This window comes from Drosophila sulfurigaster, chromosome 2L (genome assembly GCF_023558435.1).
Source record: "Drosophila sulfurigaster albostrigata strain 15112-1811.04 chromosome 2L, ASM2355843v2, whole genome shotgun sequence".
In the NCBI taxonomy this organism is placed as follows: Eukaryota; Metazoa; Arthropoda; class Insecta; order Diptera; family Drosophilidae; genus Drosophila; species Drosophila sulfurigaster.
The window spans coordinates 13,099,865-13,118,242 of record NC_084881.1 but is presented as its reverse complement, the minus strand read 5'-3'; the positions used below and the strand labels follow the sequence as shown (position 1 = coordinate 13,118,242).

Sequence of the window (18,378 nt, the reverse complement as noted above, 5' to 3'; positions counted from 1 at the left end):
GGCGCCTTTATTAGTCGCGGAATTGTGCGCCATTTCATGGCTTGAAAAGGAGGAGGAGGAGACAAAGAGAGAGGAAGAGGGAGAGAGACAGCAGCAGGACATGCTCGTTTCGCTCTCTGCCTTCCGCTTTATGGATAAACTTGTGTAATCGACATTCAATGGCACATTATGTGGCATTTATTTGCATGTCCTTACGATAATGCCTGCGAAATTTGTTTTACACGCCGCAAACGGAAACGAAGCACATTAGAAGCCCAACAAGTGGATGACGAACGAAAGTTACGAGATATAGTAAATCGACATATTACAAAGCAACTTTATGGGGATGTGAAAGAAATTCAAACAAATCGAACAACTATTAAAGAAAGTTCATAACATTTTGTGACTTATAAAATATAAATGTATCTGTTTGAACTTCTAAAGAGTTTAATGATATCACGATTTGTCAACTACAAATGATTAGATAAATTTTAAATTTATAGTAGAAATGTCCTTCACTTGCATTATGAATTAAATACATTACGGAAAGTGAAAGTTTATTTCAAATAGTATTTAAAAGCGCACAAGCATTTGAATTCAGTACAAATTCAAAAAGAACAAACACGATGCCAAACAACTCATAATCAGCAAACCATGACGTCATTTTGGCCCCAACAAAAGTTTATAATTCTTCAATTTTCTCGCTAAAAAGAACAACAATGAATAACAGACTCACGCACACACACACGCGCATCCAAAAGGTGTGAGTGAGTGTGTTTATGTTTGTGTGTTCCGCTTTGCATGCCAAAATGCCAAAGCCAACGACGACGCGTCGTCTCCATTCAAACACATCAACATAATATGGGCTAATGAGAGAGCACAAAGCGAAAAACGAAAAAAAACAGAAACAAAAACAATTCACACACACAGACAGACAAAAAATATGTTAGGCACAAAGAGAGCGAGAGAGTGGGAGAGCAGGGCGAGTGGGCGACCGGCAAAACTCAAGTGCTGCCTCCCTCACACACATTTAGACAAACAGACGGCGACTAGACAGAGCCCAAAAAAGAAAAACAACAAAAGAGAAAGAGAGAGGAAAAAAAGTAGCTAAAACTGCCGGCATTACGAGTGCTCATAAAAAGTAGTAGGCATATGAAAAAGTAGTTTAGTAGTAGGCAAGCAGACATCTAATGGCGCAATAATGAGACACACTGTGGGTGCGGCATGGCATCGAATGGGACAAACACACACACACACACACACACACACATGCAGTGCCAGCTATAACTAAATGAACACTCAAAGAGCATTGCAGCAAGATAAAGCTATTCAAAATACAGTCAGAAAAAAGCATCATTACACTAAATACATAAATATATACATAACTACTCTGGCGATGGTCATTTCAGATAGTATAAATATTTAAAAGAGTATTTCGACAAGGCTTCAATCCAAATGGCACAACTGTTGAACGTTGTTTCAGAAAATGAAATCTGCTTTTTGCATAAATTAGCAGGAAAACTACTTTACTATATTAACTTTGCAATTAAAAATATATTTTCAGAGAGGATGCTTTCAATTATTTAATTAACTCAAAACTTTTCTATATTGCACTGAATCATCTCAGAAAAATACTATATATGCCAAGGTATATTCTCGTGTCCCATTTCTATATTTAGGTTATCAGCAAAGTGTGCTGTCGGCAAACTATTTAAACAAATGCCTCGCATACGAATTGTTATTTAAAGAATGCTTTCAGCTATAGATAGACGATGTAGTTCTAAGTCAGCTAACTATAGTTGTACAATCTTTCAATAATGAATATGTATAGTATATTCAATGAAAGCCTCTCTTTTATGACTCATCTTGTTTAATTAACTTTTCTCTCTCTCTCTCCTTTATAGTTTGCTTATCAAATTCATATTTCATATTAAACAGACATTATTCATTTGCGGCTAGACATGCAAACGCACAATATTCTATAGTAATTTTTTCCAAAACAAGTTTATTGCATCATCGCAACTTTTGCTGAAATGCTGTCAATCTGACAATGATTAATCCAATATACATTCTATATATATATGCATAATTATCTGCACAAAGTCTCGCAAAGTATGTGTCCAGATGTGAACTTCAAGAGCGTGAGTGTGTGGCAGTGGCAAGACTATGGGGCACGTGTTGCTGCTGTGGAGTCATATTGTCGCTTGGCTGCGTAATCATAACAATGGCCTCCTGCCTATCCCCCGTATCCCCGCAATTGCCCAATTCCCCCGACTTCCTCACTCAGATATTTATACGTTGAAATGCCAAACTGATGTTTAACTTGATGCGTGCTATTTGCCAGCAATTCATTTGCCGAGCACGCTTCGCATTTGCCTATGAAAAGCATAGACGAGCTACTTTAATATGTATGCGTATGCGATATAGCCTATATACGGTATATATACGGTATTCAATATGGTATAATAATGGCATGCGTGTAGTCGCTGCGGTTCGCCAGATGTTCTCTATCAGCAGCCAATGATTATTTGGCTTGTTGCTAATGCGATTACAATTTCAACTTGAATGTTTATTTTGGTTACGATTTGGATTTAAGTTCGATAATCTACAGACAGTTGAATACCCTAGAAAATAAGTTGAAAAGTGTAGCATAACAAATTAATAAAATCTGCTTTTATACATCACTTTTTAGCTTCTCCCCAAATTACACATTCTTGCAATTGTTTTTACATTTGCTTCGCTGACTTGTCTCTTGTCTTATTTACTTGGCATACATTTTACATTCAACATTTCATTGGCACTTCTTTCGCTATCTTGTCACAGCAAAATAGGAAGCAGAAGTAGAACAACATGTTGTGGGTGGAATGCAATGTAAATGCAATAATATTAAAATGCTTGAAATCAACATTGGCATTTACTTGAACCAACCGTAGAATGACTTATTTTAATGCATCCCATGTGTCGTATACTTGATGCGCATAACCTTTGAGTGCCTGTAAAACCGAGTGTTAACTTTAACGAGTCTTTATGCCAATTAACGTGTGCTTACAAATCATATATTACAAACATGTTGTTCACATATTTGTTGCTTTTGCATGTTGTGCCAAATACGTATACGTAATTTACACAACCTTTTAGAATTCGATTCTTTCTCCTGAACAACCTGTGGTATTTTCCTTCACCTAGACTAATGCCAACTTATTACAGTTAACTAATTTTTCCACTGTCTTAGAACCTGTTGACATGCCCATTTATCTATTGCCCGACTGGCTGGCTTCATGTTAATGTCAGGTCATAATCCATAGGCCACCTGCCACGTTGACACTCATTTGACAGTCGACTGTCATTGACACATTCCTCAAACTGACTCGCAGGCGGGGACAAAACTGTTGCGTGCCAATGGGAGGCAGTACTAAAAAAAAAAAAGAAAAACTATAGCTAGACATATGCGTTGTCCAGCCCCACTAAGATATATGAAGATGGATGGTCGTAAGCAGGGTAAGAAACCATCTAATGAAATTACTTTGTAGTTAGAGAATTTCACATAAAAATGACGAGTTTCTGTTTTTATGACAGTCGAAAAAATGAAATGAAATGTGAAGTGTCACGTCAGGTGTGCCCTTAACTTGGCTCATTTCCATGACATTTGCCACATTTTGCTGGACGGTCAGCTATTAGGCTCCATTAAAATTCACTTTGTTATGTGTCCTGACGACATTTAACTGGGCGTAGTAATTGCGAAATAGTGAAGAGTCAAGAGTCAGCAGCATTGAGCATGCGTTTCGTACGTGTCCTTTTAATAAATTAAAAAAAAAAGCGAAAGAAAATTTACGGCGCGGAAAAACCGCGTTCAACACGTGCCTCTAACTAACAACTAACATAGCAAACTGGGCAACTGGCAAAACTGTGAAACTGGAAGTGGAAGTGGAAGGGGAAGGGGAAGTGGAGTGGGCGATAAGCGATGCGAGACCATGTACATGGGGTTTGTCCAAATGCATCAGTGAAATTGTTTGTCAATGGGGCTACGTGTAGCCTCTTAATGGGCCACTGACATCAACAGTTAAAGCGCAACACATGTCGTATGTGCAATATTCTACCTACCCATTCTATTCACTCCAGCTGTGCACTGTTACTGCAAATTTATATGTTACCAACGAGGCGAGAACAGTGGGCTGTTTGCAAGAAATAGTACACAAAATAACAAGAAAACGTTCAAGCTATGAATTTAAGACAGTTTTGTAACTGAAGTGATTTCAACAAGTAAGAAAGTAAGATACCCGCTACCCATTTTGAATAAAATCAAAATATTGCGGTATTTTTGTTATATCGATATAGTACTATATTAAAAATATACCATATACCAATATACCAGATTGTCGGCCAAAGCAACTAAGACCCCTAGTAAGTGCCCATAAAAAAGTATTTCTTTAATAACTTCCACAATTTTTATCTGATTGCAACCAAAATTTCAGAAATCATAACTACTATAGTTTTTATTGTATATACCAAAACTCTAAGCTTTAAATTTACGTTTGTTATTCGTTTTTTTTTGATTTGCGTGGGCGGAAGTGGGCGTGGCAAAAATTTGAAACAATCTTGATCTGCGTGCAAACATAACAAATGCTGTCGAAAATTATAGCTCTATCTCTTATAGTCTCTGAGATCTAGGTGTTCATATGGACAGACGGACAGACAGACAGACAGACAGGCGTACAGACGGATATGGTTAGATCGTCTAGGCTGCTGATCAAGAATATATATACTTTATAGGGTCGGAGATGCCTCCTTCTACCTGTTACATACAATTCCTGCTGGCACAAAGTTATAATACCCTTCTACCCTTTGGGTAGCGGGTATAAAAATATGTTATCTTGCCTCTGCTGCTGCTAAAATGTATTTCACTTTTGTATTTCAACTCTTTTGCTTCACTGTGCGCTTGTGGGTGGCGGCCAAAAAGATAAATGTAGGCCAAGAGCAGCTTGCAGCAAACAGCAAGCGATATGAAATTTGCCTGTCCGTCTCTCTCTCTCTCTCCGTCTCTCTGTCTCTATCTCTCTCCATGTGTCCATCTGTTTGACAGTTTGAGTGAACCGAAGGCGTAGACGCAGCTTGCCGGGCCATTAGCTCGCTTTGTGTATGCCACGACAGATGGGGGAGACTGGGCGTGGCCGAAGAGGCGTAACCACTTTGAAATTAATTTCCCTAGTGAAATTTACGTATACGTAATATACAGAGAAGCGGCCCTACGATGACACACACTTGCCCCCCCAAAAAATAGCAAACTCGTTGCATGCACCAGCACGTTGCACAGACCACAGACTGACCCAAATCTTGGGCAGCTTGCCTCGCCTCATTGCACAATTAGTGGGTATTACATGGGCCAAACACGGAGATTTATGACACACACACACACACACACACACAATTTATATCAATTTTTCAGCCCATTTTACTTAACGATGCATTCGCTTTAATTGAATTAAGAGACCCAAGTAAGTATAAATTTTGATATCAAGAAACACTTTGTGACACCACTTTGAACTGTCATTGACCTCGCTCACTCTTCTCTCTCTCTCTCTTTCTCTGTCCCTCCCTCTCTTGAGATACACAACTTCTTGGCAGTTTTATTTTAATTGCTATGAAAATTGGTTGCACATTGTTTGGAAATTGTGTCTGAAAATGGAATTTCTTTTGCGTGTCACTTTCGAGACAGCGTCAGGTCAGTCGTGAGGTCAGTTGGCGGGTTCAATGTGATTCCCCTTCCCTTTCCCTTTCCCCTCTCCAACTATCACAGCAAGGGGTTAACAATGTTAGCAATAGCAACACTTAGTTTGTAGTCGTCGTAGTCTATTGACATTGACAATCATTGCATTTGGCCATTGGCATGACCACGCATGACGTCACCGGCCAAAGTAGATTAAAAGCAAAACGCGTGACATGTCAGAAGAAAAAAATACCAGCAATAGCAACAGCAACAAAGAAAACAAGCCCCAATTTCGCACCCCCGCAATCGGTTGGCTATGCATCAATATTGTCGCAGTAACCCGGAACGATACAATTGTGTAAAAAAAAAACGAAAAATAAAGAAAGCGCGGCACAAATGTTTCAGCTATAAATAGCCGAAGGGAGCTCTTAAAACGAACCATCAGCTGCCCCAATAATCCGCAGATTACGACGTTTTACAATCGGCCAAACTACAAAAATAAAACTAGTCAAAGCGATGGCCAAGGAACTTTGATGGATTGCAGAATATCCTGTAAATAGCTGGCATGAAACAAAAACAGATCTCATCTTAATTTCAGGAATAAATTCACAATCTTCCATTTCTTATAATATAAAATTTAGCAGGTCGTTCTTTAAAATGCATAATAAATATTATGCCAAATTTAAAGAAGTTGAACTCAACACAATCTTTATATCGGAATATAAATGTTACTATATATATTACTATATATAACTTTAATTCCTAAGTAGTTAAATAAATAAATACCTAAATATGTCTTCAGTTTAAGTATAATACTGTTAATAGAAAATGTAGTCACATAGGAAATGTATTCACTTTTCAGCCTTTCCAAGCAGTCGAGCATTCCCTTCATCCATTTCACATAGGGGACAAAATAAAGCAAAGCGCGCTAGTCTGTGACGATGGTAATTAATGTGAAATTAATGGCCAGTAGACACGCGGATCGCAGGGATTGCTCGCTGGTAATGGTAGCCAGCCACTAGATGGCGCCACCTGTCGTCCAAAAGGGCTTTCGAGGAGGAGGGTGGCTGAACTTCCTGATTTGGGCACTTTAAAGCGTGCACCGCGCACCGCCAAGAACTTTGTCAAGTGCATTCAAGTTGCAAGTGCACACTCTACATACATATATACATATAGTACATACATACATAGAGATGTACATAAAATATCACAAGTTTGCCGGTGGCCAGACAAAGTTCAAGTGGTCGCCAGACATGGAAATGAAGATGCTAATAAAGAAAAGAAGCGTCAGGGAAGTGGGCAAAGGGTTGTGGAGAATATCTTGTCTGTAAAAACGCTGATAGCGATTTGTCTGGCTGAACAAGAGTGAAACACGAGGCGACTTGCAACTGCATTTCAAGATTGGATAATAAATTCAAATTGGTTTCCCAGTCTAAAGCTGATATTTGCGTAAGCGTATAAATAACGGAGAAAAGAGGAATCAATTTTGCTGTCTCAAAAGTTACAAAGTGATAGAAATATTCAAATTTCATTTGCATGCAAATAAAAGAAACTGCTAAAAATATGAATCATAGAACGATGGGAAAGATAAATGAAGAGCGGATGCTTAAAATAAAGTACACTGTAATTATGGTCTTTATATTTAACATATATAATTATTCCAATTATTTTAAGCATCTGTTGAGTGATATCACTTAGTTGAATCTCAGTTTTATTAATGCCAAGTGTGTGAAAATTAAAACAGATTCTAAACTTAGTTGTCTATAAGTTTGCTTGACTACAAGTTACCCTATAGCTGTTTTAATCAAATGAATTTCAACTTTGACCACATCTTTGTAAACAACAATTTATTTACAGAAACAAATGAGATCATAATACCATGAATAATGTAATCAGTGAAATTGAAACTTTTTTTAAATATATGTAATGCAATTGTGTTTAGTGTCTGGCAGAGTTCCCAGCTCATTGATAATAATTTTTCCACATTTTCGTAAATAGAACCTTAGTATTTAAAATACTATGCAAATATTACGCGAGCACAATCGCTTATCTTGAATAATTTTCCCCTGCATATAGAAATGAATAAGCGAATACTATGTATGAAATGTGCTCTGTAAATTGTTGAGTGGCGACGAAGCGTTGCAATAAGCAGCCAACGCGTCATTGAGCACTTGGATCTTGGAGAGATCTCCCAGGCATATCGACTATAATACTTACAAAGTATTTGTAATACATGCGAATAAATGGCAACGAAATGCTTGAACATAAATCTCAAGAATTCGCACAGAGAATGCACGAAATCTAAAACTGAGAATTCTCTCACGACCTCCAAAGCGAGATTCACGCATGAGAAATCAACGACGCCCCAGAAAATATGTCTCGCTATATAACAAAAAAAACTAGCTAACTCAATTACGATTGTCACCAACATATAAATAGAAAGATAAATATTATACAAAGAAAAAACTTTGATAAATAGTGACGAAAAAGTAAAATTCATTTAAAATAAGAATCGCGATAAATTTGCCATTTAATTAAAACAATTAAAAACGAACGAGATAAAATGAGGACACACTCACTGCCCGAGTGTGATCGACTGGGCGCTACTTTGTCGTCGAGATAACTATTTAATTTATGTGAAACATTTTGGGGATATGCCAAATAACAAATTCGGGTTTATATAGGTCAAAATGCAAGTTCTAGACAATACGGGAGATAAGCAGATTCAAGGTGAATGAAACTTGAATGATATGCACAAACTGAAAAGACGCAATTCTTTGCTATTGTTTGCGGTATCTAAAAAAACCACTTAACATTTATGATCTTTCCATGGAGAGTAAGAGTATGACGGTCTCTGCATGATAGAGATTATCATCTTCTTATTTTTACCGTATGACCACTGTCAAGGGTAATATTATAAATATTTATCATAATATAACTTAAAAGCCACATCAGAGTTTGATTACTCTGCTCGGTGATTGCATGTTTTTGCATAATTCTTTTGCTCATACTTGTGCTGTTATTAACAATTAATAAATCGCCAGCATTGTTATTATAATTAGTGACGATTAGCTTTAAAGCACGTTTCTTTCGAGTGGATTTTCTAATTTGCTTCTGCTTTTTATACTCGTTGTCTCAAAAGGTAGAAGAGTCTAATCACTTCATGGTAATGTATGTAACATGTTTATTCTTCCTGCCTGTCTGCCTGTCTGTCCGAGCCTTTCAACATGACTATCTCAATGTCTATAAAAGTTACAGATTTCAAATGTTGTGATAATATTTCTACTGTTGATATATTGTGTTTTAATTTAAAAAAATTATATATTTATCTTTATGTCTGTCCATGCCTTTAAATATCTATATCACAGTGACAATGAAAGTGCCCACTTTTAAATTTGATAACAATACTTAGATAAAGATAAAGTTTAATTTTTGTGATTTTCCCCAATTTCACCCAGAATCACAAGTTTTTCACTCCTTTATGACATAGATATGATATATGGGTAATGAGTATTCCAGAGTCGATCACTTCCAACTGAACTTGTTAACCAATGACTCCGCGGAGTCAACAATTAATCCCCAACACGCCTACTTATCGCCATTGTAGTTGCCTTGAAGCGAGCATTTTTCCCACAGTTAGTGCTTGATTACACCATTTACATAAAACCCAATATATTGCGCTGGGTGATGGGCAGCAGTCAAAAACCTGTTTGCTAATGCACAACAAAAGTCCGGAAGACGATAGTACTACGTCTGTTTTCTGTCTGTTCTGCACAAGAAAGTACTAAGACCAGGGCTGCAGCAACAGCAAGTTATGATATGCAAAATATTATTTAATTCTAGTTGCTTTAGAAGAAACTTAAAACTATCATCTACAACTTGAATAATACAATGAAAATTACCCATATATTAATATCTTGAAAGATCAAATTCCAATGTAATTCGTAATTCTTCAAAAACTAAGAATTCGAATAGAGTAACAAGTCAACTTCAGAACTTTCCCAGTTCTCTCGAAAGTTAGTCGATGTCTGCCCTTCCCCGATTCGTACGTAATTTATAACTTTGCGAGATGAAAGGGTATTAGCATATAAAGCTGCGAGGGATCGCAATGCAAATCTTCAACCCTGCTGACGCTGCCGCCGTCGACGTCGACGTCTCAGCCGCTGACCAGACGAGACCAATTCAATTCATAAGACAAAATTTATTCACGGCCGGAGCTCAGTTGCTGACTGACTGTCGCAATGCCGAGTTTGCTAGTGCTAGACAAGTGCACCTTTGATTGCTTGCCCAGGGCAATGCTGTCGACGCTGTTATTAATTATAATCGTACATCTAAGCGATAGCTCAACCATCGGCGACTATTGTGCGCCTTCGTTGTGTGAATTCTACAATGGCAGCCACATTCTGCAGGAGATAAACACGGCGTGCGGCAACAATGGCAGCTTTGGCGAGGATTGTGGTCCCAAGCCCAAGCTCCTCTACATGAGTCCGCGACGCCGTCAACTGTTGCTGGACATGCATAATCTGGTGCGTGACAAAGTCGCCGATGGAGGTGTCGAAGGATATGCGCCAGCCTCGCAGATGCCCATGCTCAAGTGGGATGAGGAACTGGAGCACATGGCCGAGCTGCATGCGAAGCGTTGTCGTTTTGCCCATGACAAGTGCCGGAATACGCCGCGTTTCAAGTTTAGTGGACAGAATATTGGATACTTTTGGATTGGACGCGATTTCAAGTCGCATTCCCGTCGCATGAAGACCTTCGTTTTGGACTGGTTCAGAGAGTACAAAGATGCCAATCAAAGCTACATCGACAGCTACCACTCGCATCCGGAGGGGTGAGTCTATCCACTTAATTCTTAAGTGCAAAGTCAACTAGTTGAGTTCCAATTTCTGTGCAGCAAAAAGATTGGACACTTCACTATGCTAGTTGGGGATCAAGTGCGACGCGTCGGTTGTGCTGGGGTCAAGTTCCTGGAGCCCGACGAGAATAAATTCCTCTTCATGTTGACCTGCAACTACGACTACAACAATATCTACAACGAGCCCATCTATGAGACGGGTCCAGCAGCTTCAAAGTGTGTGGATCCTGTTAGCAAAAAGTATCCTGCACTTTGTGATTGGCGAGTTCCAGAGGAACAGATTAAGGACGATGGCAACACACTGGACAACAATATAGCTGTCTGAACTAAGGGCAGAATGTGACAAAGTTCAAATTCAAGTGAAAAGTTAAATCATTGTGTTACTTGAAAGTGTTTTATGTGGTCTACAGCATTAAGTGAATAATAATAGTAATATAATATTTGTTATTTAAGAAAAAGTGAAAAAGTGCAAAGTGAATGGGATTTTGTATTGTATTAAACTTTAATTGATAGAAATATTTCATTAGTATCCAATATTGAGGGTAAAGAATATTAATTTTCAATCACTAATTTGTCATTATGAAACATTGATTTTAAATTGAATACAGAATATCAACAATATATATCTTAATCAAATTTCAACAGCATAGCTGTAAAATTAGTTCTTAAGGATAGAAGAATTTATGGCTACATTTTTAAGAAGGCCCGCACCTCTATAATTTCTTTTACAAAAAGAAAACATTATAAAACAGACTTTTACACATATGTTAATTTTGATTCCGTTTCAAAGTATAATGCGATGAGTTTGTAATAGAACATTAGCAGAACAAGTTTTGCGACTAGCCGGCGAATAACTAAAACAAAAAACACATTTAGAAAACCAGACTTGAACATTTTCGACGCGAATTCAAAGTTGCTATCTGTAAGCGCGTAACAATAAAGATTAAGATATATATATACCATATACATATATGTAAAAAGTACATACATATATGCTACATATGTGTTATGTGTTCATTTCCATGAGCGATGACGCAACTGAAGCAACGCACTGAATGCTGAAATGAAATTCATTTTGAGTTTGTTTCGTTTTTATTTTTTGTATTTTTGTTGAAGCCCCGCAGCATTTGCTGGATTACTATCCAAATGTTTGTGGCTCTAGTAAATGCCGAAAACTGCGAGAGAACCATCTGAAACAGGTAACAACAATTGGTAGCTAAAAACATAGCCAACAGCAGCTGCTGCTGCTGCTGCTGCCCAAAAGGATGTCCATCTACCTGGTCCACAGAATTCACTAAAAACGAAACATAGACAAGGGCAGGTGAGGTCGGAGAGAACAGTTACCAAGAGCAGCTGTAGATAAGCATAACATAGAGAAATAAATTCAGTTAATTTCTTTTTGGGCGCGTCGGAGCATCGTGTCCAGGAACTAGTTCAAGGATAGAAATGAATGAAATATGATGGACACTGTGTAAAAGAAATAAAAACAGGCTTAAGAGAATTCTTTTTGAAAAGCTCTATAGAAAACTCATCAAATAGGCAAAAACCACTCTACACCATCAACTAAATGAATTGAAAACATTTTCACAAACGACCAAATCAAATTTGAATTCATTTTCAATTTTTTCGTTTTATGCTGAAATCGAAAATCAAATATCTTGCATTGAACTGAAACGGAAGCACATATAGAGGCAAAACAAATAAGAATTTAGGGGAATTGAGAAGTCGCAATTTAGATGCTCTATACTGTTAAACATTTAAAATATATTAAACTTAATTTGAAGAGTTAAGAAAGTTACAGTCGAGTGTGCTCGACTGTGAGATACCCGCTACCCATTTTGAATAAACCAAAATAATGCGGTATTTTTATCAAAATATACCAAAATACAAAAATACTAAAAAAATATACCAAATGATGTATTTGTTATATCGATATAGTACCAGTTTTAAAATATACCATAGACTGCATAATATACCAGATTGTCGACCAAAGCAACCAAGACCCCTAATAAGTAGGCGTTTTTGCCCACAATTACTATAGTTATTATTGTACATACCAAAAACTCTAGCTCTAGATTTGCGGGTCTGAAAATGTGAAACTTGATCTGCGTGCAAACATAACAAGTGCTGTCGAAAAATTTTAGCTCTATCTCTTATAGTCTCTGAGATCCAGTGTTTCATACGGACGGACGGACAGGCGGACATGGCTAGATCGTCTCAGCTGTTGACGCTGATCAAGAATATATGTACTTTATAGGGTTGGAGATGCCTCCTTGTACCTGTTACATACATTTCCTGCCGGCACAAAGTTATAATACCCTTCTACCCTTTGGGTAGCGGGTATAAAAATGTTCAATATATAAGAATTTCTATTATTATTGAAAATTATAAATAATATATTAGATAAGCATTGTGAGTGTTACATATTTGATAGCATAGCTAAAACACACTGTTGGAGAATATTAAAATTGCAGCGGCATCAATGACAACAAACAAGCTGAAAAATAACTGCAGCTGTTGCAGTTTTATAAATGCGGTTGCCCCCCACCTTTTGGGCCAACAACTACCCCAAGCAGCTAACCAACTACCCGACCCGACCCGACTACCAATCCATATACATATTTTAGTCATATATAGTATATTATTTGTATGTGCGGTAGTATTCAATATAATGCTGTGATGTGTGTGTGTTAGTGAGCTCTGCAATAATGTTGAGGGCGCATTTTTAGGCGCACGCCTGAATTGGTTGCCAACCGTTGCAAATGTTGCAAATATTTCGAGTTGCTTTCGTTGATGATGTTATTGCTATTGTTGCCCGGTTCAGGTTGGGTTTGGTTTTGGGTTTGGGTTTGGGGTTGAACTGCACTGAACTGAACGGAACCAAGCAGAAATTTGGCTTGCCAACTTTTTTGGCCAACTGAAAGGTAAGAGACGAACATGAGCACGAGGTGGAAATAGAGAAAGAAGTGAAGGTGGAGTGGACAGAGTGCGGTGTGTGGTGTGTGGTAAATGACTTTTAACGTTGACAGTGAAAGCTGTTGGCCAGGCTGGCTCGCAGCGAACTGGGCCAGGCCAGCTGGGGCAAACTAATTGCAACTACACTCTGTTTGTTTACTGTAAATGAGAAAATAAAATAAATGAATGGATACAATATAGAAATAGAAATAAGACAACCAATGACTTTGATAAATTCTACAATTTGTGCATTGTCAGTAAACTGATGGGTAGTGCTTAAACTATAAAGTATTTCAGTCTTCCCCAGTGACAGATATCATATGACGCTTTATATCAATTCGCAATTCGATGTTGATAACAACATATCAAAGTGATGGAGAAACACAATTTAAATGCATAGGTAAATATTCGCAAAAAAAACCATTTGTTTATTTAAATTAGATAAACATTTCTGCATGTTGCAGTTAAATTGAGGATGCTGCCAATGGTCGATTAATCGCATCAAAGGCCTGAACTTTGATCCGATCAACAAATCGATTCAAATACAAACATCTTCTAATGCCAAATGAGCCCAATAAAATGCCACAAGTATTCTACGAAAATACAAAAATTGTTTAACAGAGAAAGTGAGAAAACATGGGTGGTAAAAGAAAATGCTCCGTACTGAGAAATTATGATTAATTAGATTGCACAGAAAACGAAAAGATTAAAGACTATGGGCATTAAAGCAGTAGTAAAGATAAATCACGCATTTTTCACAACCACATTAATGAGTATCTCAATCATTTAACTTATGAAATTTGCTAAATTCTTAAAATATATTAATTGTATTATATTATACATAAAATATTATATACAATTTGAAAATACGCATATTATAATAATTATTTATTTCATCATATAAGTTGAGATCATTTACATATCAATATTACATTTGCCAGTTCATTTCATCCTCTGCGACTTCCTCAGAGTCCGCTGTCTCAACCAATTGCATATTTGAAGGAACATTAACATTAACTGCTGCTGGCTTTTTTCTAGTGGCAATGGGAGCTGCAATTGTAGTGCGGCGTGTGGGAATCGGTGGCAATATTGAGGCAGATCTTGGCAGCGCCTTAGGACGTCGCAAGTTGTTCGTATTCAGCTGCTTGTTGTGCGGTAAAAGTGGTTTCTTGATCGTCTGGGAGACACTACGAGGAGCAGGCAACACAGTCGTATTGACGAAGGAGCTGGGATCAGTCAAACGAGATTGTTTCTCCTGCAACTTGGTTACCCAACGCTCGCTGGCCCGGCGACGTGCATTGGAGAATATGTTATCACTACCGCTGCTGCTGCTCATCTCCGCATCATTGATTGAAGTAGCGTTGATTGAAGTAGTGTTGGTTAAAGAAGTTTTGGTTAAAGAAGTGTTGGTTAAAGCAGTGTTAGTTAAAGTTGTATTGGTTAAAGCACAGTTGGTTAAATTGTTGATTGAAGTGTTAGTTAAAACAGTGTTGTTCAAACTATTTTTGATAGAAGTATTGTTGTTGGAAATATTTTTGATTAAGGTAGTGTTGATTAAAGCAGTGTTGGTTAAGGTATTGTTGATTGAAGCCTTCTTATTCATCTGTGGCGGCATAGTATTGGGAATGCTGTCGAGGAACTTCATGTACGAATGTACTTGAGGCTTGGGACGCCACGTTGTAGATGCCGCACGTGGAGCGCCAAATGCTGGATGTCGCGGGGTCTTCGATAAGCAATCCTTTAGCTGTGACTCCCCCAGATCCCTGCGACTGCTCTCATTACGAAATTCGTAGACCAAATCATAGATACGTTGTATGGCCAAATCAACGGTGGCCACATTTTGTGCGGTCACCGTAATGCTGCCAGTCGCGAAGATCTTGAGCGTGGCAATGGGATCGGTCATGCGATAAGTGACACCCGGATGCAGTTCCGGCTCGTAGCTGGCTTGGTTGCGATGATGCTCCGAGAACTGCACAATGCGAATGGCCCAGGGCATGGTGCAAGTGCCCAACACATTGTAGATGCGAAAATTATGAAAGCCCACGGGAAATCCCAGTTTCTGCAAACAGCGAGCATAGCGACGAGCGGCAGTCCTGGCATCTTCCTCCGATGTGGCACCTGTACAGGTAATTCGCCCCGATGACCATATCGAGGCCGTGGTATAAGGACGACGCAAACGCATCGTGAGCATCGAATTCTCTCGCCTGTACTCTACATTGACGCCATTTAAGGCAATATCGTGCAGATTGAGATGACACTTCACACTGAAGGAACACACCACATTGTTGATGACAATGTCCAGTTCTGCCTTGCCATCATCATCACCAATTGCATTCTGCTTGTCTACTATTTCAGACTCTTGCTCCTGAGACACGTTCAACAAATTGTTCACTTCCAAAGACATTTTATATTCCCAATAAGACAACAAATTGTTTCTAAGAAAAGCGATTTTAATCAATAAAACACAATTTTTTCAATTACAATACAAACTTCTCCGACCCTTTCTCCAACTCAAATGATACAATGACAGAAAACCTAATTTGAGGAGCCCCCTAAAAACGTCAAAGCCTAAATGTCAAAAACAACAGTTACTACAATTCAGTTACTACAATACTTTAAAAATACTTCTTTAAATATACTGAAAATATCTACAGTAGGTATATTTCAAATTTTGTCGTCTTCAACGTATTTAGTTGTAAGAATAAATGCATTTTATCATATGAATAAATGATATAATTTTATGTCAATTATGTCATTATGCTAAATTCAATATAATAATCTTATCACAATATATATAAATATATAAATACAAATACACACATTTGTATTATATTATGAACTTTTAAGTCATAAAAGTTCAAAAGTAAAAAAAAAAATTCAAAATTTAAAATAGCATTCCCATGGGAAACATAGCAAATAAATAAATTTCTGAACATAATGGTAAATAAGAAAATACTTCGTCAACGCTGCAAGCAAAAAGCGATATAAAAATAATAAAATAAACAAGTAAACCTTGATAATGACGGCGAGTCTAGACGATGTTTATAGCAGAGGGGTGAAGAAGGGGGTTCAAAGTACGCGTCATTATTGATTTTCAAGTAAAAGTCGCAACATGCGAATTTGCAAAAATTCACACAAAGAAATCTGAATCATCCGGCACATTTAAAAATCCACAAAAGATGAAGCAAAAATACCTAAGAACATAATAATGCCAAATATGCGTCCGCTAAGAACTCTAACGGAAATTATCGTAGATTGTTATACTATTAATACTATTAACATTAAAGAAGATAATGTCAACCGCATGGTGAAGTGCACTTAAAGTGCATAATCCGCTGATAAGCTTGTCTCTCAAGTGTTAAACACTTTTCTTTTAGGGGACTAGGTCAACTTTTATCAGAATCAAATTCCACTTGAAATTAGCCTTATCTGTGAGGGTCTGGAAGAAGCGAAAAGAAACGTGCAAGGGAAATGTTAACAACTATGAATGAATGAGATAATGATGGATTGTGTGTGAATATTTTCATTATTTATGCATTTATTAGAAGCAAACCCACTTGCTCGAAATTAAAAGCTGCGTCGTAGTGTTGCAATTGAAGTGTGTTAATGTGTTAATTTATAAATAGAGCAGCACAACAGCTGCATAAACACATCAAGTGAAAGCGAAAGTGGGAAAAGAGTAGAAGAAGAAAGAAAGGAACATTCACGATTGTAAACGGAGGACGCTGAAAATGTTAAATTATAAACAACAAACTTACGAACATCAATCATCATCTTATAAATAAGAAGAAAAATCGTATCAATTAAAAAATATGATGGATTTAATTTTCAGACAATCTATCCTTCATCATATTATATGTATTTATTATCAATTGTACATAAGTTCAATATTCCCAAATATTATCAGTACTAGATAAAACTTTTAACTATTTACATAAGTAAAAGTTGTTATAGCAATTCTTAAAAATAATATATTTAAAAAAGCTGACTACAACCAACAGGAAACATCTTTCCGCCACAAATAGAAATGATCGATTATGCCATAAATTTATAGCAAGTCTGCATTTTTAGAATAAACTGACCAAGCAGGTCCCACATGAATTATAATAAAAATATAAATACAAATGTATGTTTGTATTTAACAAAATAAATGCATGAAAAAAAACAACAAAATTCCAGAGCTTTCCATATGAGAGAACAATTCAAATATAACATTCGCAGATATGCCAACAAATTGCCAAGAATTTATTCAAAGCGAAAACGACTGCTCTCCCTCTCTCTCTTTCGCTCTTTTGTGTATATATGTATGTGTGTATTTAGTTGACGATTAAATCTAGCCAAAAAGAAACAATAAATAAATAACTAAAATAAAACAAAGTTCAACACAAACGAAAACGAAACCGGCCGAAGACTGGAAATTGGAGGAAGAGGAAAAGTTACGAGAAGGCTAGAATACCGTACATGAATAAAGAAAAAAATCAAATGGCGGCATTGTTACAGTTGTTGTTTGCTTTTCACACTTCAGTTACTGTTGTTGTTGTTTTAGCAGTAGCCGCTGACACTAGTAAAATTTGTTTGCATTGTAAAACACACACACACACACGTGCGCGTGCAAACGCACAGAGTCAAGCGTCAAGAGCAGCTGGAGGCGATTCAATGAACAATGCTAGCGACGGCGAGGCTATCAATTTATCGCATGATAGAAAAATCTCAGCCGGCACAGGAATGTTGTTGCTCCATGTAGCAATCGATTGAATTCGCAACACAAACAGCTAGCACTAAAAAAAGTAGTGGTCGAAAAGAGTTACGTGTTGCTGCTTCTGACCAATTAGCATTACCCAACGTGTGTAAATAAAATTGATGTTTTTTAATTCTAGTTGCT

At 37.3% G+C, this 18,378-nt stretch overlaps 3 protein-coding genes across 15 annotated transcripts in view; 1 reads left to right on the top strand and 2 right to left on the bottom strand.

Moving 5' to 3' along the window:
- Positions 1-18,378, bottom strand: part of LOC133849344 (piezo-type mechanosensitive ion channel component) — a 38,816-nt gene that overhangs the window by 20,034 nt on the left and 404 nt on the right. The window lies entirely within an intron of this gene.
- LOC133850492 (antigen 5 like allergen Cul n 1) lies at positions 9,893-11,263 on the top strand. The gene is made up of 2 exons (XM_062286615.1): positions 9,893-10,517; positions 10,581-11,263. Exons 1-2 carry the CDS (start codon positions 9,925-9,927, stop codon positions 10,864-10,866), a joined length of 879 nt encoding a protein of 292 aa, XP_062142599.1. The 5' UTR covers positions 9,893-9,924; the 3' UTR covers positions 10,867-11,263.
- On the bottom strand, positions 14,387-16,005 carry LOC133850218 (putative uncharacterized protein DDB_G0291812). Its single transcript, XM_062286256.1, has 2 exons — positions 15,987-16,005; positions 14,387-15,931 (listed from the first exon to the last, which is right to left on the bottom strand). Exon 2 carries the CDS (start codon positions 15,898-15,900, stop codon positions 14,425-14,427), a length of 1,476 nt encoding a protein of 491 aa, XP_062142240.1. The 5' UTR covers positions 15,901-15,931; positions 15,987-16,005; the 3' UTR covers positions 14,387-14,424.